The sequence below is a fragment of the Mus caroli genome, chromosome 11 (assembly GCF_900094665.2).
Source record: "Mus caroli chromosome 11, CAROLI_EIJ_v1.1, whole genome shotgun sequence".
Lineage (NCBI taxonomy): Eukaryota > Metazoa > Chordata > Mammalia > Rodentia > Muridae > Mus > Mus caroli.
The window spans coordinates 91494635-91519663 of record NC_034580.1 but is presented as its reverse complement, the minus strand read 5'-3'; the positions used below and the strand labels follow the sequence as shown (position 1 = coordinate 91519663).

Sequence of the window (25029 nt, the reverse complement as noted above, 5' to 3'; positions counted from 1 at the left end):
AACACAAAGTAAGAGGAGGACACAGGATGTAGCTCAGTGGTACAGTTTACCTACTGTGTACAAGCTTGAGACTCAGTCACTATAACTAACTGGACAGGCAGGTGGGGGACAGGAAGTATGTTATTCTTAAGGGACCAGGCTGGATTTGGGGTTTGGGGTAGGCACACTACCAACAGCATTGGAGATACGAACCAATAATACAGACGTGGGTCACATGATTACATAAAATGAGCAATCATTGGCCAAGGGGCCCTCAAAATGTCATCTGAGCTTGGAGACAAAATGAAGACACGACACGTGGGAATATGGCTACTTTTCTTTTTTACTTTGAACATTAGCATGAAGTTGGTTACCGTACACATCCAAAGGCCCAGCATGTTGGGGAAAAAAAAATCATTAAATGGCACACCTTGTACCAGAGTCTCAATAAGAATAAAATATACAATGCTACATTGAGTGGTTAAAAATACACAAAAAAGTAGTTTTAACAATCTATAAATTTTTATACTTAAAATCATGATTGAGTTGAAATAAAAAAAAGTGCATTTCCATTGCTAAAAAAATAATATTGGTAGAGTTAACACAGGGAAGGAAATCATCACGCCGGGAGTCTGACAGGATGCTAGGGCAAAGATGACTAAGGGAAGCCAGGCATCTGGACCAGTTCAGAGCCCACCTGGCTCCACCCATCATGCAGCTAGCTCCCTGGGCCAAGCCCTTCTCTCCCTCCTTCCCACCCTAATAAGACTCTGTCCTACCCACCACTCACCCCCACCCCCAACTGAAGGCCCAATAACCTTCGTTACAGCATGACAGGTGCCTCCCCTCACCGTCCCAACTTGACCTTCAATGCCCTCTACAGAGGTAAGGAAGAGACACTGTCCCATTCTAGATTAGACGTAGTCTTAAATCTTCTTGACCTTGTAGGCAGGACTGGAACCAAGCAGTTCCTGCCTTCTTACACTCCTCTGGACGAACATTCAACAGCAAGCTTTGTAAACCTAAGGCTAAGGATTCCTGGCAAGAACACTGGACTTCCTTTAAGAAATGAGAAAGTGCAAGTGACCTCAGGACTGTGGGGACACCTGGCCACCTGCTACCTACCCTAGTCACGGCTTCCCTTCCACTTCTGCCTGGGCTGGAATTACAAGGATCCCCCGACTGGCACTGCATAGGCTCTTGCTGGGGGAAAGGACCATGAGGAAATCAGCCGGAAGCCCTTCCACGGGAAAATGCTTCCTGACCCTGCAAGGTAAACAGCCTCAGGCCGGTGCTTTCCTGAGTGGATAGCCAACTGTTCCTCTGGAGACACTGCAATGGGCGCAATCCAAATTCCCCAAGAGCTGAAGAGGGCCAGGAGCCCAAAGACAAGGAACCGGTGCAGAGAGAGGGCCAGGCCTGCTCTGGGAGACCTTCCTACCCACCTGGAGCAGACAAAGTGAGAGAGCGTGTGCTTACACATATGAGAGGTCCCCACTGCTGTCACAGATGTGACAGGGCAGACTGGTGCTGCAATGTGGAAACAGGGAGGAGGGTCACCTTTAGCTCTGCGCTTAGTAAACAATGGAGCCTTTATGATAAGGGCTAGCTTTCAGTTTCACGGAACCAATATTAACAAAGGCTTGCTGGTTATGCTGCCTGATGAGCCACAAGGACCTCAGACACAGGACTCCATCTCTGCTCACATGACCGGGCCTGAGTAACTGCTCAACTTAGTGATCGTGAAAATGCTTTAGTCAAATCCAACCAGTGAGCCAAGAGGTAGCCCAGAAGAGACTTAAAAGCTAAGAAGAAAGTACTTTATCGCCCCGTATGGCCAAAACAAGTACTGCAGAGGAAACAAAAACCCAAAACAACCGTCACCCCCACTTCCAACCCCTCCTAGTCTGGAAGATAATTCACCTGGTTTTCTGAGGCCACATATCTAGCGATACAATTTGAGAAGTAAACACAGACATTACACTACACCATTTATTTCTTTCCAACTTAACTCAAGTGAGTGATCATGTGTATTTTCCAATGCAGCCAGAGTCGCAGAGCCTACGCAGGGTGTGATGGAGACCCTGTTTCTGGCTCCCTGGCTCCCTACATGGTAAGGCAGATGGAGAGGCTGTGCTCGTTCACGGGAGCCAGAGACACAGAAACAAGCCACTACTCTCTTCTCAGACCCATACAGGCAGGCTCTTGACTCGACTGAAACCATCCGATTTCCTTTTGACATTAAACAAAAACCCAGCTTCCATCCCTTTTTGAGCATCTCCATCACCTATAAAATCATTTTCAAGTAATCTGTCATTATCCCCAATCTCACCAGAGAAGCTCAAATAGGATGAAGGTAAGCTGGGGTTAGTGATGGGGAAACCTCTGAGGGGCAACAACTCTCTTTGATACTTGACCAAAAGTATCCTAATCCAGACAAAATAAAGCAGCCATCCGTCTTGAAGGGTATGGGTCTTCCCAGTGACAGGTAACTATGGTTCTTCGCTATCCAAACACCTGGGACACTGGAGAGAAAAGGAACCAATTTAAAAGCATCCAGGTCTCAAGACCGACTGCAGCGGCAAACATGGAGGGTCCTTTAGAAACTCGGGAATGATTTCTGCACCACAGACCCTACCTCTTCCACTGTGCACACCGCTCTCAATCCAAACAGCCAGTGGGGCATTCCAATGTCTTGACTTCTATATTTTCAACCCAATTCTCACAATTTGGTATTGTCCCACCCATTGACATCCTGTCTGTTCACAGACAAAAAAAAGGAAGAAAAATTTATCAACAGCCGCCTTTCAAGACTCCCACCTTGCGCGACCATCGGTCTTGGGCACCTGGGTACTAATAATAACTGGAAGGAAAGGCGCAAGAGACTGTAAGTCAGAAAGCAAAGCTTTGGACTCAGGTCAAGATACTCTAATTAGTGTTCATTTGCCTAAAAAAAAAAAAAATCCTGTTTCCTCACTGAAAGAGCTCATCTATCAACCCAATACACAGCACAAACTTTAATTTGGGACATGAGAGACCAGCCGGTTGCTAACGTAATCTTTACAGTGAAGTGCACATACTACACATAGAGCACGCATCAGCTTCCTTTTGCCTCCGACTTTCATACATTAGACATCAATCACACTTTGTAAATGACGTAATGGGGCTTACGAGGGGGACAGGTGGCTGATGAGAGGGGCTGATCAAAAATCAAGAAAGGAATTTGTTAACCCCAGAGAGCACTTTTCTCCTCCTATGACTAAGCTAGCCACGGGAAGAACCTGGCAAGTGTTTATGCCATGCTATGTGCACCCCAGCAGCAGCTCGCAGTCCTTTAGTTTGAAGGGTAGGTACTCAGGAAGACTTCATCAGATGAGAAAAAGATGGCCCAGAGATGCACTGGGTGACCTTTGATTTTTAAAGGAACCGTCGGTCTGTGGTGAAAGACTAGAAGGTGAAGGACAAATGGCTCTAGTCCAGAGGTGGTGTGGGTGGGGGAGTAAGATACAAAGAAGCTACAAAGGCGACCCAGCCGTGAGTGACAGGGCAACAACACACAAATGTGTTCACAATTCCTAGCCAGGTGTTAGCGAGTTTGTAGTTAAGCCCTTGGGAAGAGGATGAATTCCGATACTCAGGGAGAACGACTCAATCAGAGGTAGGATTCAGACCGGGACAGAGGTTCCAGGACACGGCTTTTTGAAGGCACTCGAGAGCAGAGTGATTGAGAGTAAAGCTGCATACGACAGTAGGAAATCAGACGGACAGGTACTCAGGTCTCTGTGCTACAGTAATAGAAACAACCCCAGGAACGCTGTCCCGACACACATCAACCAGAAGCCCTGAGTTAACAGGGTGGAGAGAGACCCACGGCCTCTACTAAGGGAACAAAAAGGAGTTTGTTTTCAGAATATGTGGGTCTGCTCTGCACAGTAGTTTTGGATTAAACGTAATGTTTTTGAGTGATATGGCATCTGGTTCTTTAAACAAATTCACTGAAGCTGGAGAGCTGCAAAGTTGCTCTTTGAAGCAACTTGAGGAAAATTCTTGGAGGAATCTGACTTTCCTTGGAGTCTTGGAAAAGCTGTCCCTTAAGAGGGAAAGGTCTGATTATAAGTCTATAAACAGGCCTAGCGGGTATGAAAGCATTCAACTGTGAAGGTGAACGGGCGACTGGCAACTTTTATGGCTTCCACAGAGAGTGCAGTGAGGGCCTCTGGGCTGCTTTATCGAGGTAGTTCCCGGTTGGAAGGTCAGCATTGCTTCCCAAGAATGGCACAGACACAGAATCAGGTTAGCTAGTGAGCTGTTATTGCATAACAATGCCACTGTTTCTAATGGCTTATGACCCTTTATTCCTGAAAAAGAAAAAAAAAACAAAAATGGAGAGCGCGAGAACTCCTGGGAATTTTCTACCTTGGTTTTAAGTAGAGAAAAACCTTAAACCTGGTGACTCTTTGCTCAGGGTTAGAAGTTTAAGATTCCCAGCTGATTTTTTTTTTTTTTTTTTTTTTAGTTGATAAAATGGTTAAATCTAACATACTCTCTCTTCTCATGGCATGCTACATATGCAGAACAGCATCAAAATCTCTAGCACGTGGACCATCAAATTATCAAAAGTGGTATTTTTCATACAGTAGCTTAAACAGAGGGGGCACCTTTAACTTAAACGAGGGGTTCTTTTAATGGAAGTTTTAGTTTTTCTCTCTTTAAATACAAAAAGCTCACCTACTCTAGTGTGTTTTCCTAACCAAACCTCCAAGAGGGACTAGATCCATATAGATGTATGTGTGCATTCATGAGTATGTGCACACGTGTGTACACACACACATACACACACACACACACACACACCCGCACACCTCTGCAGTAGAGTTCTTTCTCTGCTTCATAGTCTCAAAATTTAAATCTTCTAGGGAAATAAAAATGAAACTAAACACACATCCACATCCACTCAACAATCATAAAACTGAAAAAGATTTTCAAGAAGTTAAAAATTCCAAACTTCAAAGATTTTGCCTCTGGTTAGACCGGGTGAGGGTGAGGGGGTGGGGTGGGGTGTATGGGGTGGGGGCTAGCTCAGAAGGATACTGTCAACAGATGAGGTTCTCAGACTGGACAACCCTGGGAAGGCCCGTGCTGAGGCCTGAGGCTTGAGGGTTACTAAGACAGTGCCTGGCAATGATTTACAAAGGTTTCTTTGAACTTTATTAAAGTTTTATGTGGAGACCTCCCCATTTGCTAAAAATAAGAATCAAGTCAAAATAATATTAAAAAAAATAAAATAAAATGAAGCCACATGCCTTTAAATCTTCTTTTCCTTCAGGTTTAAAAGCTAACCCAGTCTGAGCCTGACTCAGTTTGAGAGCAGCAGCCTAATGAATTAGGCTAATGAATTAGGCTGAAAAAGTTTGTATCCAAATGATAAATCCACGAGAAGAAAGCAAGGGACGCATGACTCAACCCAAAAACGTAATGCCAACACGGAAACATTGCTGTGGAAGCCAGGCAGGGTGGAGCAGGTACCATGAGCCCAACACTTGGGAAGCTGAGGGGAGGGAGTCATGGGTTTGAGGTAACCATGACCATATCCACTGGGGAGTTCAGCTTAGCTTAGGTATTTAGTGAGAGACCCTTTCTCAAAAAAAGCAAAACAAGAACCCCAACAACAACAAAACTCTTGGGGGAAGGGGTTGTGGTTCTCTCCTGTAGACCCAGCACTCAGGCTGTGAATTCAAGGCTAGCCTGGTCTACTTATAAGTAACCACGTATCCTTGCAACAACAAAGCCTTTGAAGATAGTATAAAATGGTGTAATGAGAAAGCCTTGATTTAGAATCTGTTATTCTGAAATGTGATGTGTTACGAGACAACAGTAAAGATACAAGCCTAAAACTCGAACTCTTCCACGGGTCTTTTTCCATGGACAGGTAACAAGAATGTAACAGGTTCTGTAGAATTCCTGGGGCACTGCAGCACATGTGGGCCAGCACTGCACACACTGCAGCTCTTCCCTTCGTAGCCAGCAGACCCCAAGTACATTGTCAACCCTGAGTCTGAGTCTTCAGCACGTGACAGCTGAGGTACCTGCATGTTTAAGGCGTGACCCTGTGGTTTCTGACTCCGAAGCATTTCTGTATAGGTCTCATTATACATATGCCCATTAGTCGTACACTTTTGAGAGCCATTTTTTAGAGCAGGCTTCTCGAGTCAGGGAAGATAAACTTCTCTAGAAAAAAAAAATATATTGCCATTTCTACACTGTTCCACATCTGAGTAAGAATGATAAGAGTGTGGTAGGGCTAAGCCACTGTTTTAAATTCCTTTTTCTGCTTCTGTTAAGGATAGTGATGCTTACTAACTTGCTATTGGGTTTCCTATGTAGAGGACAGTTTCTTATGGCTATAGTCATTTGAATAAAGTCAGAACTGACAACCTGAATTTTTCAATGAATATTCATAGTATAACCATCGAATGGTTGTAATTCAACAGCCTCAAGTCTGGAATTCAGAATGTCTGCCTCATATTGTAAAAGCATTTAGTATAAAATAAAGTATAACCAATTATTAACTTAGCTACAAATTATACCTTTTTTGATAAAAATACTTGAATATTATAGGTTTAGCCGTGAGCTGTGGATATGTCTACATGAGAGGTGGATTTGCAGACTTCCCATAAGCTGCAGAGGAGACCGTGGAGGTAATGGGGTAGGGGTGACTTCTACGTCACAACATTCAGAAGAGGAATCTGTTTCCTGTTTGCCTCGGGTATGTGAGGGCTGCAAGAATGTATGCAAATATTACAAATACCATTCATTAAAGTTCATAGCTAGAAGCTGGAGGGAAAGTGTGTCCTGAGAGACTTTCCTGACTCCACACACGATGTTTCCTATGTTTACAGACGACAAGGGCAAAACTGGAGAAAAATCTAGAAATAGTAAACCAAAAAAACTAATGGAGTATGATACTTAAAAGCAGGAAGCTAACCTCAGTCCAGAGTCCGTGTGTCCCCACTGCAGAGTTAAGTAGCCAGGAAAAAGTGCACAACGCATAACTGCACATTTAATATCAAAGATAAATAAATAACAGCTAAGGGTCTGATTTAAGAGCCTGAGGATAGAGAGACGAGGAGGAGAGAGGTGGGAGGCAGAGGCCATTCTTGGAACTCAGCCTCTGAGAAGAAGAGCACAGAATTCGTAGGAGCTGTGCCGTGCACACCTGTCAGCTGACTGAAACCACCATGTTAGCCCTTCTCTCTGGCCTTCCGTATATCCACTCCAGGGTGACCACGCTCTGTTTAAGTTCCCCAAATGTTGACCGAGTAAGCTGCCGCTCGAAAGGCAAGGGCACTGCTCCTTCCTCACCTAAGATGCTGCGGTCTCCCTCCTCTGGAGAGGGCAGGCAGCAGTATTGGGGGTTTCCTGTCACTACAGTTTTAATGGCAGATACCAGTCAGTTGTGGACACCCACGTTTTAGAGATTGCAGGCATTTTAAAACTCAAAAGCCAACTTGTCTTCTCATCCACATTTCTTGGTCACTACCAGCAATTATGTTTGTGATTTCAGTTCACCGTGTTAGCTTCTTCTAACAACTCTTGGAAAACACAGGAGCCTCAAAGTAAGAGATCCCAACCCATCTTCCCCTAACAGCTGCGCACGACACAGCTTCTAAGGAAAGTGAGAAACAGACGTGATCCAAGGAAACGACCTCTGCCCCTTCCTCCCGAGGGCATTCACAAATGTCATTCACATTTGCAAGCCCTGCTAACTCTGAATGACCCCATTCCCTCACACCACCCCACTGAATCCATAGAGTACTCAAAGGGACACCAACACTGGCTGTGTCAGTGAGCCCAACGGACTGAACGCCCAGCAGAGACGTCCAATTCACTGACGACCAGCTTTGTACTGAACCTTGCTTTTGTACCTGGTCTGATGACCCGCTCAGATACATCCAGTCACAGAAGCACCTTTGAGTTGTACGGATGTAAGAATAGTTGAGATAGAAGTTATTATATGCATCTTTGAGAATCACATTTTGATGATTATAAAAATTTATCTATTTTACAACATGGGTTTAGCTACACTGAAAAAATTACACAGCTTATTGAAATACATCTCATTTTAGAAACAGACTACTAAAGTCTATACAAAAACTCTAAAATAATTTCTGTAGTAAAATAAAGAGTGTGTTAAAAGAGCTACACAAAGAAGAAAATTCCCATCTTCTCTATAATGCTTGATATTGTGTGAAACGCAGCCAGCTCGACTCTGCAGCCAGCACCAAAAGCTGAAACGAATTCATTACAATACACAGTGATACAGTTAATGCTCTGGATTAACCTCACAGCCTTCCCGATTAGTATAAAGGAAACAGGCCCACCCCTCTTTGAGGAGAAGACCGAGATATAAAAGCAAGCATACCTCATCCGCTGATATGAAATTATAAAATCCCACAGTCACAGTATCTGAAATTTATAAAAGTCATCAGAAAATGCAAGCAAATTGGGCTTTAGTTCCGTGGTTCCCCTGGTTTCAAGGGCAGTCTTCTCCTTCACTCCGTCAGGTCAGTCTGAGGGCTCACCAGGACAATGGCGACGGCCCTGAAGGAGGTATGGAGTTAGGCAGACCCCAGAGAAGTACGGCTGCATCCCTTCTGCCAGCTCACCGTGGGGACGGCACTGGCTGGGGCTAATGGTGCTGGGCCGGGGCCGCACTGTTCTTCTCTGCCAGGTGTCTCAGAAAGGTGTCCTCGCTCTGGCTTCTGTGGTTTAGGGGCTCACTCTTGAAGAGGGCTGGGGGCGGGGGCAGGTGAGGCACAGGAGGGATGGGGAGGTGGTGCGCGTGGTGTGGATGCGTGTGTATGTGCAGGTGTGAGAAAGGGTGCGGGACGGGTCTCGAGGGAAGCACGCCACCCACAGGGTTCATACTGACTGCAGGGGCTGGGCTGGCGGGAGTGTTGGCCACGGCTGGAGCGGGAGCAGCTGGAGCTGAGGCCAGTGGGATCTGGACAGCCGGCGGCACATTCACTGGGCTGGTCACTCGGAAGCACTTCTCCTTGTGGGCCTTCAGCATGTTGGAAAAGCGGAACCGCTGGCCGCACACATCGCAGGGGTAGGGCTTCTCGCCTGTGTGAGTCCTGCGGTGCCTCTTCATGTTGGGTCGGCTGGTGAAGCTCTTGCCGCAGATCTCACAGATGAAGGGTTTCTCTCCTGAGATTGGCACAGACAGACAGACAGACAGGGTTGGTGTTCCCGCTGTACAGACAGGCACCTGCCTGCCTGCCACTCATGCCCTCCCTTCAGCATTTTGTCCCCAATTGACACTTAGCATGTCGCAGTAGGCACAAATACAACTTATAAGCCACCATGCTGGTAGGAAAAGAGGAGGGAGTGAGAGGTAGTGTGGATGCTGCAGGCGAGTGTGCCCTATGGGCATGGCCTATGGGCACTTTGTCTCTAAAATTCAGGCACTTCTGTGCCAGTTCACTGTGACCTCAGCTACCACCCCTTTCTTGCAACAGGCACTCACTCTAGACTGCGCATAAGACTTATTCAGGGAACCTGGCTCTATTCCAATCACTACATCTGGTAGCTTTCCATTCTCACCACAACTGTATGAGGCAGTACACTATCCCTATTGTCTGAAGGAGATCTTGCTAAGGTGATCTGTTAGGCACAAAGTTAGGAACGCTCAAGTCTAGCTCCCAGAATCTGCTCCACTGACATAGAACCCTCAGCACTTCCTACCCTACGGGCGGGCGTATTTCTCCATGCATGAAAGAATCCATTTTCTTCCCTTTTTTTCTGTAGCTCCCATAACCAGGAGCAATACCTCTTTACCCCAGTTCAACCTCTCTCCGAGTCTGGAAGAAAGCTGGATCTCTTTCTTATTCTAAAACAAAGTAGAGCTCCTATTGCCTCCTTCCACAGAATCCACAACTCTACCCTACCCACCCACAGTTCCTCAGAGATACAACTCCAGAGTCAGATGGGGCAGTTACCCCTTGCTGCAGGGCCTTTCCTCCCTGTGAGTGACACTCATCTTTCTGCTTGACTTCTGAGCCAAGCTTGTCTCCTTTTTAATCAATTTCTTCCTATCTTTTCTGCGTCCCATTTTATTTTACTTTATCTTATTTTGAAACAAAGTTTCATTATGTTAGCTTAGGCTTGGAACTCAAGATCTCTTATCTCAGCTTCCAGAGTGCTGGTATTACAGGTGTAAGCCACAAGTTCCTGGCTCCTCTAACCATCTCCCCCATCCCTTTAAAGAAAGGGTCTCCTGCATCCCAGAAGTGCACTTTAAATGTCCTATGTACCGAAGGATGACCTTGCACTTCTAATTTTCATGCCTCCGCCTCCCAAATGCTGGTATTACAGGCTTGTGTTAACATGCTCAGTTTTCCTTTAATTATCTTAAAATCTCAAATATGGCCAGTAAGAAGTAAATAAAGGCACCTACTGCCTAGCCTGAAAACCTGGGTTTGATCCCCACAGTAGGAGAGAATTGAACTCAAAAGCTGTTCTCTGACTACCATAAATGTTCCACGGTACAAGTTCATTCTCACCCCCAAATAAATATTTGTAATCACCCAGTGAAAGAAACAAGCCCTTCAATCTGTACACTAAGTGGTTTTGGTTGTATCCACCTGAGAGAAATGCCACTGGAAACACCTGTATATAGTATAGACATTTAACTACTAACATGCAATCTAGGTAAAGACATCTATAAAATATTAGTCAAGTAAAACGAGCTCGCTTTGAAAATACGTGCATAGCATTACCCACTCTGATGTGAGATACGCACAGACAATCCATGGAAGGAAATGCACTTAGAAATATTGCTAAGATTACGTCTAGGTAACAGGATTGCAGATGGCCCATTTATCCTTCCTTCCTTCCTCTGTGTCTCCCTTCCTTCCTTCCTTCCTTCCTTCCTTCCTTCCTTCCTTCCTTCCTTCCTCTGTGTCTTCCTTCCTTCCTTCCTTCCTTCCTTCCTTCCTTCCTTCCTTCCTTCCTTCCTCTGTGTCTCTCTTCCTTCCTTCCTTCCTTCTTTGAACCAAAATTTCCTTTATACAAAGCCTTAAAATACAATTGCATTTCTAAATGAAATCATAGGCATACAGTTGTAGTCATTAAGTAAACTAAGCCAAATGCTACACATTAAAGAGAAACGTCAATGAGGCAAACGTATGAATGAAGACACTTCTGAACTCCCCCATTTCATCGAGCATCAAAACCCACCAATCTTTGAGTCCTTTTCTTATACATTATTCTGTACCCACATTCTCTGCATCTAATTGGATCCCTGGACTTTATTTATCTCATTTTCGGTGTGACACTCTCCACAAATATATATCATTGACTGCTGCTTTGGTGGTTGAACATCTTTCTGTGCGTCCATTGTTAGTGCCTCCACAGCTGGAAGAAGCGTCACTTCTCTCCCTTTCTCCCTTTCTTCCTTTCTCTTTTGACAGCATCTCACAGTGTAGCCCTGGCTGGCCTACAACTCCGTATGAAGATCAAGTTGGCCTGAAATGTACAGTGATTCAACTGCCTCTGAGTTCCAAGCGCTGGGATTAAAGGTATATACCACCACACTTGGCCTTATTGTTTTATTATTAGTTGTTATGTGTGTAAGTGTTTTGTCTGCATATATGCTCCACATTCATGCCTGCTATTTATAGAGGCCAGAGGATGGTGACAGATCATCTGGTGCAGATGGCACTGCAGTTACAAATGGTTGAAAGCCACCCTGTGTGTGCTGGGAACTGAGCCCAGGCATCCCCAAGTGCATCAGGTGCTCTGAACACCGAGCGGCCGTCGCTCCAGGCCCCACCCTATTTCTAACCCTTGTTTTTACTTCTGTGGTTTTCTGAAATAAACATGACTTCCTTATTCAATAAAATGGTTAATTATTTTTCAAATAGGCTGGCCTGGTAATCAGTATACAATCTGCACTGGCCTCAAAAACTCACCACCATCCTCTTGCCTTAGCCTTCTGAGTTCTGGAAAGCAGGACTGTTCCCAAGTAAAATATTTAAAAGCATAGCTCTTTGCTAACTTCTTAACCCCTGAATTCCTGTCCGTTCTATCAAAGTCAGAGCCTTCATTTGCAGCAGCCACATGGCAACAGCCCAAAGACCCCAGTCTGACCCACTAGTCCCATGGGAGCTTCCTTATCTGACTGACTGACCATTTACACACTTGACTCACAGGCCACAGACACTGAATGTTCACTCAACAAAACATGTTCAACTTTCTAGACCTCTTTAATCATGTCCATTCACAATCTCCTGAGCTATGTGACTCGCCATAGGGAGCCCCAAAGGAATTAGGGAAGATAATTAATCCAATGATTCAAGCAAAAATCTTATTGTATTAATAACTTTTTTTTTTTTTTTTTTTTTTTTTTTTTGGTTTTTCGAGATAGGGTTTCTCGGTGTAGCCCTGGCTGTCCTGGAACTCACTCTGTAGACCAGGCTGTCCTGGAACTCAGAAATCTGCCTGCCTCTGCCTCTCGAGTGCTGGGATTAAAGGCATGCGCCACCACCGTCCAGCTAATAATCTTTTACTTCTTAATAACTTTTCCAGGTCTTCACTTGATATAAAGCTATCACACTGCCTACCCTGACTCACGATTTACTTGGCATCGTTGCATAACTGTGCTTAGTGGTTAAGGTTAAGGTTACTCAAAGCTTAGGATAAAATAAAATGTCACATTTCAAGTCAACCACTGTACCTGCCTCTGCTTTAAAGAAAAGCTGGGAAATGCGAGCTCGAAGATACACAAGATAGCCAGAAAAGCATGTGCAGTAACTTCTCTAGAGATCTGTCTAACAGACAAAGCCGACCCAGCACTGGGAGCAGCACTGTAGAGCCTAAAGAAGGGCACTGCTGCAGGGAAGACAAGAGGAAAGGGAGTGGGAGGTTGTCCTTTGCACTATGCAAAGGGAAGGGCGGTCAGTCCCTGCACACCCAAGCATTTCTGCCATGCAGCAGGAATATCCTTGGGCAGCAGCATAAATCCACTTTCCATCTCATGTAAATCCGTTCTCAAACTGCTTCTTGGATATTTCCGTCCCAGAGATCTCAAAACTAACAAAAGAAAGTTAAATTCATTATCCTACCTAGCAAAGCACTCTACTCTCTACTATTTTCTACCTAAATACCACTATTCTAAAGGCTCTGAAACTAACCCTTAATTCACTTAACTGGCTTACCATCTGTGTCCTTGATCCCCTCACCATCCACACTGGAGCCAAAGCGAACTCTCAAAACACTTGTGGCACACACACCACATAAAAGCACACCCTACTCACTGTTCTTTAAGTCCAAAGGTTTCATACTGGGTTTAAAAGATTCTTTATGGGCTGGAGAGATGGCTCAGTGGGTAAGAGCACCCGACTGCTCTTCCGAAGGTCCAGAGTTCAAATCCCAGCAACCACATGGTGGCTCACAACCATCCCTAATGAGATCTGGCTCCCTCTTCTGGAATGTCTGAAGACAGCTACAGTGTACTTACATATAATAAGAACCTCTGATCCTGAGCTGCTGAGCACAGTAAACAAATCCGAGAATCAGACCCTGTGATGATGCTGATCATGCTTATGATGGACTATATAACCTGTTTTATTACTTGCTACAGTAAACTGACGACAGAATCACCAAGTGTCCAGTTGAGAGTAAGGCTGACTGGAGCAAATTACTTACTCTTTTAGCCTCAGTTTCTTCATCAGAAAAATAAAGAGAATAACCCCTACAGAGGTCACTGGGGAATAAACACAAGCTGAGGTTTAGAGCTGTACCCAGAACACAGATGCTCAGTGTGGGGCAGCCTCTGTTACTGTATTATCTATCACTGCTGTTATTCTGTGGACCATGGACCTCTAAAGAGCAAAAACCAGGTCTTCATTCATCTTTTGTCCTTATGCATGTGGTATAAGGACAATCAGCAAATATTCTGCTTTGAATTTCCCCTGTGCTCAGACTGTGCTAGGAACCCTGCCTAATGGTGGCCAGCTTCCCTAGGTAAGTTTTGCCTTACTTCTCTCTTTTTTCTTTTCTTTTCTTTTTTTTTTTTTTTTCAAGACAGGGTTTCTCTGTGTAGCCCTGGCTGTCCTGGAACTCACTCTGTAGACCAGGCTGGCCTTAAACTCAGAAATCCGCCTGCCTCTGACTCTCAAGTGCTGGGATTAAAGACATGCGCCACCACACCCGGCTCTTCTCTTTAACTAAAAAGAAATAACTCAACCACTGCCAGTTCCCACAGCAGGTATGAACCCCACCCAAATAACTGCTGCCTATAGATGTCAATTCATCCAGCCTTTCTCCCTTTTCCTATCTAAAGCTCTCTTACCTTCTACTCTCTCAGACACTACTACAGTCATTTGTATTTAATACCATGGAACTAGAGGCCAACTGAGGTTGTACAATTCTGCTAGTAAGGTTTTTTTCAAACCTACCAGCCAGTTAGTTGCTTTCCCAGTTTTTTGTTTTGTTTTTGTTTTGTTTTAAGACTCTGTGTAGCCCGGCCGTCCTGGAACTTACTCTGTAGACCAGGCCAGGCTTGGACTCAGAGATCTACCTGCCTGGGCCTTCCAAGTGCCGTGATTAAAGCATGCGCATCACCAGGCCTAGCCCCAGTTTTAATATTACAAACAATACTGAAAAGCAGAATAAAGACTGCGGATGGGGGGTATTTCAATGTGTGGTAAACAAGGTCTAATATATCAAGACCTATTGTAAACAGTAAGAAGGGCGAACACAAAAGGCACAAGCAATTCAAAAAAGAAAAATATCACTACTCAATAAACAAGTGAAAAATATTCAATCCTATTTAGTAATTAAACATGCAAATTAATACATGAAACTATTTCTCACAAGTGGGAAAGGCTTTCCTAGCTCTTAGGCGGGAAAGTGGGGCTTTTCATGTACACGTGGCAAGAATATCTAAGGAGGGTAACTTTATAACAAGCAAGTGCCATCAGATGTGAGAAACACTCCATCTCTTTGCCCTAATTGTTAACCTCATTCCCAGAGTTTCACCCTAAGTAAATAACTGTGGAAGTGTTAACAGTGATATTCATTACAGCATTATTTATAATAGAAACTAGAAACAGAAACAACTTAAATATCCAACAAGGAGGCTGCTAAATAAACAGAAAACACCTTTTACTTCACAGGGCTGCTATAAAGGTTGTGCTAAACCAGACAGTGGTGGCGCACGCCTTTAATCCCAGCACTTGGGAGGCAGAGGCAGTCGGATTTCTGATTTCCAGGGCAGCCTGGTTACAGAGTGAGTTCTAGGACAGCCAGGGCTACACAGAGAAACCCTGTCTTGAAAAACCAAAAACAAACAAACAAACCAAAACAAACAAAAAAGAAGTGTAACAAGCAACAGCTAACCCCTGGCACATCTGTTCATAAATGATAGCTACTGTCATAGCAAGCTTTCAGCAAGAATTGTTACATAGCCTTAAATTATATTACCCATAATATATATGATAAAGTAGGTTAAAAATCATGTTGTAGGGGAGGGGGCTGGAGCAGTGCTCCGTAGTTAAGAGCACTTGTTGCTCTTCCAGATAGCTGGGTTTGATTCCCAGTACCACATGGTAGCTCGTAACCACTTGGAATCCAGTTCCAGGGGATTCAATCTCCTCCTTTGCCACCAGACATGTACATGGTACACATACACACATGCAAGCAAAACAGTCCTACACATAAAACTGATTAATCTAAAATTAAATATATAAAAGCAGATTACACTAGAGTACAAGGAGCCAAATGTACCATACGTGTGAGCACATGGACACTTCAGGCGTAGGACTTGTCCTTAACAATATTAAGAACTGGAAGTTTTGTTTTGCTTGTGATGCTGGCTATGGAATCTGCAGTTGCTAAGCAATGCTGTACCTCTGGACTGCACTCTTAGCCCCTGGAAGGATCTTTTTATATAAAGATTAAACCCTGGCTAGAGAGAGAACTCGGTGGCTAAGAGCACTTGGTTCTTGCTGAGAATCCCGGTCAGTTAACAAAAATCAAATGGCAGTTTACAAATACGCTTAAGTCCTGTTCCAGACCGGGCAGTGGTGGCGCACGCCTTTAATCCCAGCACTCGGGAGGTAGAGGCAGGAGGATTTCTGAGTTCGAGGCTAGCCTGGTCTACAAAGTGAGTTCCAGGACAGCCAGGGCTACACAGAGAAACCCTGTCTCGGGGAAGGGGGGGAATTCCTGTTCCAGGTGATCTGGTGCCCTCTTCTAGCCTCCAAAGACATCAGGCATGCACACAGTGCGCATACATACATGCAGGCAAAAACATTCATACACAAAAAAAATAAAAATAATAATAAATCTTTAAGAAAATAAAATAGGATAAATCAGCCAGAAGTTACTATTGATTACATCTGCTTGCTCTCTCTGTGGTGAGATTTATTTAGTTCCTAATTCCCATAGCAGGCTATATAAAGCAGGCTGGCCTTGAACTCACAGAGATCTACCTGTCTCTGCCTCTCAAGTGTCACCATTTCTGGCTGGCCCCTTTTAATATACTTTAATAAGTCTGTGTAACTCTGATAATGGGGAAGAGAAAACTCTAAGTGAATTAACTCTATTCTTTTGGAGGAAACATTCCTTGCCTATTGGCCGAAGAATGTTGATCATAAAATTTGACATAATAACTAGAATAACCACAAACTAAAATTTTTGGAGCCACAGATACAGTCCAGTTTGTAGAGTACCAAGGTCAGCTGTAGACAGTATTAGTGTTTGTAAAAAGAGCTATTCTATTTTATCCAGTTCTCCAGAAGCTAGATAATTACGTGTTTATGAGACCCTTATCAATGCTATGGAGCATACATCCCTACATACAGAGAGAAAGAGGGTTAAAATCTATGTAACTCCATTTAATGGATGTGTTCCTGAAAGGTAGTGAATTTGGAAATCAAATCCAATCAACTCTAAGAATATTGAGAAGACTTTAATGCCTTTAATCTAGCACTCCAGAGGCAGAAAAAAGGCCAGCCTGGTCTACAGAGATACCATGTCTCAGAAAATAAGACAAAATAAACAAATTATTTCTAGGTGGGCATGGTAGCATACACCTATAATCCTGGCACATGGGAGCAGAAGGCAGGAGGATTACGATGAATTCCGGAGCAGCCTGTGCTTCAGTGATAGTCTGTCTGTCTCAAAAAATGAAATACAAAACCAAAAAACTCAAAAGGCATTCACATAAATAATTCTTTGAAAAATAATTATAAAAGAGAAAATTTCAGTATTACATTTATTTATATATCTCAGGCTTACTTAAAGTGAGATTATAATGCAAATGTGTGCCAGTCACAGTGGTAGACACCTTTGACTTTAGCACCTAGGAAATTGAGACAGGAGAAGTGCTGTGAGTCTGACACCAGCCTGGGCTGCACAGCAAGACTTCATCTCAAGATAAAACAGAAAAAAACAGGAAAATGATGCAAACTTATGGTTGGGTTTAAAGACAGACCAGCATATGGCTGCCAACAAGCACTGGGGTTATTTACACCTTCACCAAGAAATCCTTACCAGTGTGCGTCTTCATGTGCTCGTCGAAGTACTGCTTCATGTTGAAGTCCTTGCCACACCACTGGCACATGAACTGTTTGTGCCCAATGTGGATGCTCATGTGGGAACGGAGCTGGTACTTGTACTGGAACCTCTCATCGCAGTTCTGCAGGGGACAGAGGACAGTGCTGGTTGCCAAGCAGAGACGTATCACTCCAGCCCACCCTAGCAGCTTACAGGTTTCTTCTCATATTCAAAACACAGCCTGCTTACGGCGCCCGGCCGTTTGTATCCACTGTTCCTACAGCTGAGTTATGAACACGGGGGGATTTCTCAGGTAATTATTACTGGCTCAGACTCAGCTTCTCTGAATCACTGAGAGAACGATCAGCCACTGCACATCACTCTCAGTTACCCCTGAGAGGCTGGGTGCTGATGGGCCACCTCTCTTCTCAGCACTGAGAGATCACCAAGCACCTGGCATGCCAGAAGCTCCAGTGTGTCCTAGCCTTGGGCTCTGCACCCCGCACTCCATCTACTGCTGCATCATCCACACAACCCTAGCCGTGGACAGGGCCTGGGCGTAGCTCGCCCCTTACCTCACATCTGAAGGGTTTCTCTCCAGAATGCTGCAAGGAGTGCACCTTGAGTGACATACTGCGCTTGAAAGACTTTCCACAGGTCTCACATGTAAATGGCATGTCTTTTGTGTGTGCTGTAACACAGAAAAATGCATTTAAGCTCAAAACAATTCCACCAAAACCCCCAGAATGGAGAAGCCAGATGCCATAAGGTGAGGAAACTATGCTGTCTTCATGTCTACCTCTCACTTTGACAGTAATGTTCCAAAGAGAGAATAAATTGCACTACCGAAAAGAACTCTGGGTAGGGAAGACTACACTGTCCAACCTGATCATGCTTACTAAAGACAAGCTACATGTAGTCTCAACAAGCTAAAACTGACTGCCGTATGCTGACTCTACATATCCTGCCCTTTGTGGAGCAGAGAGCACTCCAGGAGTCTGCAGGTGGAGAACAGAGGGGCGGAGACTCACCAACCATGTGTTTTCGTACATGAGCCATGGTATAGAACTTCTTCTCGCAAATTTCACAGGCAAATTTTTTTTCTGCATATCCATGGACAATCTTGATATGTTCATGAAGGGACCAGAGTTTCTTGAAGGATTTGTTACAGGAAACACACTAACAGGACAAACAGAAAGAATCTTTATTTACTGAGGCTTCAGGAGGCCATCCTACCTCCTGGCAGATAAAATGGACCTACTTTAGATTCATGGCACAAGACCAGAATCCTAACAAAAACGATTCCTGCATGCAGTTCATCTTCCAACACTAACCTCTGTATGTTCTATTTTCCAAGACCCACCTTTTAGACACCTTGGGAGGAAGCAAACAGCAGCAAACCTAAGGCAAGAAGTAACAAGTCCCAGGAGCAGCAAAGAACTAATTGCTCTCACCGCTCCCGCGCTCCACGGATGAAAAGAACACCCAGTATCCTTTTGCTGTTTATGTATTCTGTTTTGTTGCTTGTTTTGAGAAAGAGTGTCTCACTATAGAACCACCTCAAACCCTGAGCCACTAAGGCCAACCTCAAATCTGATCCCGCTCCAGTCTCAGGTGCGGGGAGTGTAAGTACACACTGGCACACCTGCTAGGACCTCAGGCACGCTACGGCACAGACCAGCACACACAGCTGCCTCCTACCCAGGCTGCCATGCAGTTAAGATATACTTACCAGAGAATATAAGTAAGCCTGAAATTAGCACAACCAAAGACAAGATATATAAGTATTATAGATCTGAAGGGTATAAAAATGTCCTCATGCCTTAGAAAACACATTTTGAAGAATTCTGTAACAAAATGTTCAAGATCTACTAACTTTCCCTAAATTTAATTCAGTCTGCCATTTCCCTCCAGCAGAAGCTAACGTAACCTCTTAAACCACTGACCATCCCCCACCCCCGACCCCCAATTCCAGACCTCCTTATATCACAATGCCTAGTTCTCCAAACCATGGCTCATCAGCAGCCTGGATTATTAGGCATAAAGTATGACTAAATCAACCAAACGATACCAGAAAATTCTTGACAACTGCCAGGCTCTGAGGAATGAACAGTAAGAGAACTCAGTCAATACAGCCCTTGAGTGCCACTGCCACTGCAGAAGTCAAGAACCAAGAGCTCGGAGACAAGCCCCTGGCTGGACACTGCTCTGGAAAAGGTCAGATGGCCCCTGTAAGCCACCATTTCTGCAACGATTAATTTTCTCTTTTCATGAGATTGTCAGGGTTATCAGGAGGTGTATGAAGACACACAGCACAAGATTCTTTAGGAATGGGAAGGGGTTTTGGGTTTTTTAAAAAGTATTCCTTTATATAGTTGAGTGTTTTGTCTGCTGTATGTAGTATGTATACTGCATATGTGGCTGGTGCCCAAGGAGGACAGAAGAGGATGTTAGATCCCTAGAATGGGGGGATGAGCTGCCATGGGAGCCTTGAGCACCAAGCTCAGGTTCTCTGCAAGAGTGCGCAGTGCTGAGCTGCAGTGCTGAGCCATCTCTTCAGCCTAGGAATCTGCACGGCCTTCAGTCAGCAGAACCCACCCAAGAGAAGCACAAGGGTGAACACGCTATGATAGGAGAAGCACGGAAGCTTACAAACAAGACCTGCTGTTTTCAGTTACTCAATCAAATCCAAGCTAAAAAGAAAAGAATAAGAAGAAAGGAAGAACAGAGGGAGGAACGGAGGGAGGGAGGGAACCCACAAAATAAGCAGATCATAGAGACAGAAATGAGGAATGCCTTTTCAGTCAAGAGCCACTATGAAATCAAGTTTGACCTCTAGGGGGCAGCACTGAACCATGCTCCATTGGACTGACGCTGCAACCAACTTCTGCCCAGGCACCTGCTGGAGAACATGGCCAGGGTCTCTTTTATTTACCCAGCATACCTCTATCATGTCATGATTTACAAGCTAAATCAGTGGGTTATAAAAAAACCAAAAACCTCTTTAAAGAATGGCATTCAGTTATTGGTTAAAAACAATTGTCTAAAAGAGAAAATTAAAGTTCCCACACCAAAAGTAAAACAATTTATCTTTTAAAAAGTTAGCTTCAATATGGTAATTATTATATACATCTTATGGAAACATAACAGACTTACCATGTATGAATATCCATTAATACACAAACATATACATACACCAATATAGCTGCAATAAATTCAACACCTCTTAACCTGTCACAATACAATCTTTCCAAGACACCAGAGTGGTTTGAATAGCACGCTTTGTTACATCAGCAGCACTGTACAGCAACATTATTATGTAACCCTACTGCCAGGTAAGCAACATTTTCAAACAGCTCAGCCTCTGTTTAAGGTTTGCATATTCCCACGGGCTTGCCTCTTGACACATTTAGTGTTGCCATCTCTCCACGGGTGTTAAGGAGATCTTCCATTTCCACAGGTCTGAGTCATGGTCTCTGTCCCCATCAGCTGCACTAGACTCTGGCATCCTTCTAGTTAGAAAGGACCTTTCTCTACTCCTGGCCCTCACTCGGCAAACCTCCCACCGTGACAGAAGATGCCAGAATGAATTATCTCACAGGTCCCACAACAGAGACTCTCAGTGCAAAGTCGGCGCTGACTTTACATCCCAGTCAGTCATCTATAACCAATCCCCCTTCCAGTGTACCTGGGTTCTCACTAATCCATCGTCAGTTAAGTGTAATGCTTTTGAAAGACAGGATTAAGCCTTGGTTTTGAAAAGACCCAAGCAGCAGAGTCTAAAGTGATAATTGGTGAAATCTGTCCCTTCAGCCTCTATCCTCTTGGGCAGACACCAGATGACTCTGAACAGCCAGGTCCTAGCCTGGAAACTTTGCCCTCCGCTGATGAGACCTACCTGAATGTTTTTTTCACAGTCTGTTTGCTGGTGAAGGGACAGCTCACTTTCCAGGACAAACTTCTTGCCACATTTATCACAGATCTGCATGCGCCTGTGAGTAACGTTCATGTGCTTCTCCAGGTACCAGCGATACCAGCGAGTATTAAACACCCTGGGGCACTTCTCACAGGTCAGAGTCTCTTTCTCTTCACACTTAGCTTTCTGCACTGGCGCTTTAGCCTCCTTGGTGGCCCGCTTCTTCCTCTTGGGTAGCTCTGCACTCTTCCTATGGCCTCGAGTTGTGCGGGGTGCAGGGGAAGTGGTAGCTGCGGCAGCAGAGGCCGCTCTCTGGGTTCGCTCTCTGGGTTCGCCTCTGTGTAACCCTGACTCTCTCCACTTGCTTCTCCTTTTTCTTCTGTCGTCCGTTCTCTCCGTAGTCACTGCTGTTATCTGTGGCCTCCTCCTCAGTCTCTTCCTCGTCCTCCTCGCTGCTTGTCTTAAGGACAGGCGTCTCTTTGGACTGGGAAGAGACACCCTTTTCCCCTTTAGAGACATTTAATGTTTGGTTATTAAGGTTTACCTCCACTATGATCTGCTCCCTTTTGTAAGAGACTTCCTCCTCCTCTTCCGTGTCATCAGAATTCTCCCGGTCTTCCTTGACAGTATGCACATCAGACACTGCCNTTGGCTCCCTGAAATATGGCTGCTCCTCCGCCTNGTGGAGATGTGGNTTGCTCATCTTGGTGTCTGCTAGCACAGAGTAAGGGCTTCCAGACTCCCTTTTATACACTTTGGTGGACAGGTCGAGCTCCTGGCTGGCACCATGGTAAAAGGTGGGTGGCNCCTGACTTCGATGGCTCTCTTCCTGGGCCATTCCTTCTGCATGCACTGCACAGGGTTCAACCAGCTCCGGACAAGGACTGGCTGTGTNGCTCATTAGGAAGTGGCCCAGTTCAGACGACACAGAACACCTTGAAAACAGGGCAATTAAGACTCAAATCTTTCTCCATCCACAGAGAACTAACTACTCAAGAAGTGAAAATAAGGAACTCCTGGAGCCTGCATGCAGTTCTTCCTGCGTCACAGCACCAACAGCACCTTAAGTCAGAAAGGGCTGTTCTTACGGCAAGGGCAGAACACTCCTGACCGTCTTCCGAAGAGAGCTACCGGAGACTTGGAGCAGCTTGTCTATAAAGAGAAAAAAAATGAGGGAAAAAATTATACCACCATATTCTTCTTAGGCCATGGAATTCCTCACAACACACAAAATTTAAAATCATTACATTCCATACACTTTGATTCATTATACTCCTCAAATGGTTTGAAATGGATATTATTTTACAGGCTTGTATGAGTCCCCAATTTCAGTTAGAATGTAAATTCTATCATACCAAGAGCCATATCTGTCAAATTCACCAAACTATCTTTAAAGCATATAATAGTCCTAGCAGACAGCATGTGTTTGATGAAGAAATACCTGCTGCCACATGATCTCTGCCACACTGGATGCTGCAGGGTCTGCTGGTATCAGTCTCATGATACAAAAGGCCATGAAACACTCAAGGGAGTCATACAGGCAGTTTCCTTCAGCATCAGCCACCACATCTACCAGAGTGAGAACCCACACACAAGGGCGGCCACATGGGCACTGCAGGCCACAGAATTAGAGCAGCTAACTGGCACAACCACACAAGGAAACCGACCTGGCCTTTAATAATTATAAATGAACTGTCACCATAACTGGCCTCAGCTATGGGAGCACCGCTGAGGTGGTTGACACTTGGTGCACAGCTATCCTACAACTGGGTGACTTTTCATGTGTCAGTTTCGGAGAAGTCAAAATTCTGAGAATCAGTCACCACCAGGTCGGCGTGGTTCTAAGAAAACTAAAACCATCCATGAAAAAACAATGACGGGCATACAATCTGCTTGCAGCATGCTTATACTGCTATTTAGTCAGCTACCCTGCAGCTGAGTCATACAAATGACAATGGAGGACCTGTACAGTTGGGCTGACAAAAGGAAGGAAAACAGTATTTACTGAATGTCTGTCACGTGATGGGCACCAGAGACATTTTTATCATTCAGCATCTACTTAGTACCTACTGCAAAACTTTGGGGCTAATTTTTAATTAATTAAAAATAAGCAAAGCTTAACTTTCCCCCTTCCTCCTCCTGAGACAGGGCCTCACTATGTAGCCGGGCTGTCCTGGAACTTGTTGTACAGACGAGGCCACCTGGTCTCACAGAGTTCTGCCTACCTCTGCCTCCCGAGGCCTGGGATGAATGATATGGCTTTTTCTTAATATATTGGTTCTACTCGGCTGAAGTGAGTGAAATCTTGCTATGAAATAACCTTAGTAAGAAACTGTTCAGTACACTTGACACTGAACTGCTATGTAACTTCAACAGGTGACAGGAGTCACTCAGACCTCGCTGAGCTGTTCTACATAAAGCGAATCACACTGTTAGGGAAGAGAACATGTAACCAATGAGGTTCATAAAGAGACCAATAAATAGGGTTACTCCTAACCTGACTCTGGTACTGTCAATCCTAAACTGTAGCAACAATCTATAGCTGAAATAGTCCACTAATGCAAAAAGTGGGAGCCAAGCAGCAAACTACACAAGTGTAAAGTCTGGCCAATCCTCTAGTTTATAAATAATCGGAGGATTTGCATTTATACAAAGCACTTGGTCACATCCTTGTTAGACCCGTCAGTGCTCCCATCTGTTAGATGCTATGCTAGTGTAGTCAGCGAGCTGTATGGGGACAGAGCTGCTCTCCGGGACTAAGAACTAGCTAGCACAAATAGCCTCCACACAAGAACAAAACCAAGTATGTATCCCTCACTCACCACAAGCCAGCGGAAGCACCTAAGGTTCATCAAACAACCCCTTGGGCCAAAGCAGCAACCAAATCCTAAGCCAGCTACTCTGCAGGGACCCCGCGGCACTCACAGCACTCGCCATTACTCAGGGCTACCCACACATCATCTCAATGGAGAAGTGAGTGTTAATTAAAAGGAACTATTTATCTTTAAGGTAAGAAGCATGTGTGTGTCACCGAGATATTTTTCTATTAAAATCCAACACAGCTCAGGCTCTAATAAAATTCAACAGCTCTCAAGTACCAGAAGAAAGCCTGGCATGGCTCTGCCCAAGTGTGGCTCCCAGCAGGAGGGCTGGCAGGATGTTCCCAAAATCAAAGGAAGTCAGTCATTTTTACCTTCATATCAAGTTTGATGCTAGGGTGTTGGGAGGGCTCAGTCTAGCCATGACCAAGGGTAGTTTCCTAGAATGTAATTTTTAATACATTAGTCTATCTTTAAGATCACTAACAAAAAAGAAAAAAACCTATGTAGATAATGAAAATAAGTGAGAAATAGCCTCTTTATAACAAACAAACAAACAAGGTTCTCACTATGTAGCCCTGACTGAACCAGAACTCTCTATATAGACCTGCAACTAACAGAATAGAGATCTGCCTGCCTCTGCTTCCAGAGTCCTAGGATTAAAAGTCTGCATCACCATGCCTGGCCCTACAATTCTGTATTTTACAAAAATTAAAAGTCACGAATACTTTATTAACTTTTTTTTTCTTT

The 25029-nt window shown here is 44.5% G+C and overlaps 1 protein-coding gene and 1 pseudogene across 1 annotated transcript; both read right to left on the bottom strand.

The window, feature by feature from the left end:
- Window positions 1-304: 304 nt before the first annotated feature.
- Znf652 (zinc finger protein 652) lies at window positions 305-24734 on the bottom strand. Its single transcript, XM_021176102.2, is given in 7 exon segments — window positions 305-9189; window positions 17542-17686; window positions 18120-18235; window positions 18576-18723; window positions 21443-21793; window positions 21795-22612; window positions 24654-24734. Coding segments are annotated over 6 exon segments (1848 nt in total). The 5' UTR covers window positions 22362-22612; window positions 24654-24734; the 3' UTR covers window positions 305-8668.
- LOC110304650 lies at window positions 11200-11406 on the bottom strand (annotated as a pseudogene).
- Window positions 24735-25029: the final 295 nt, after the last annotated feature.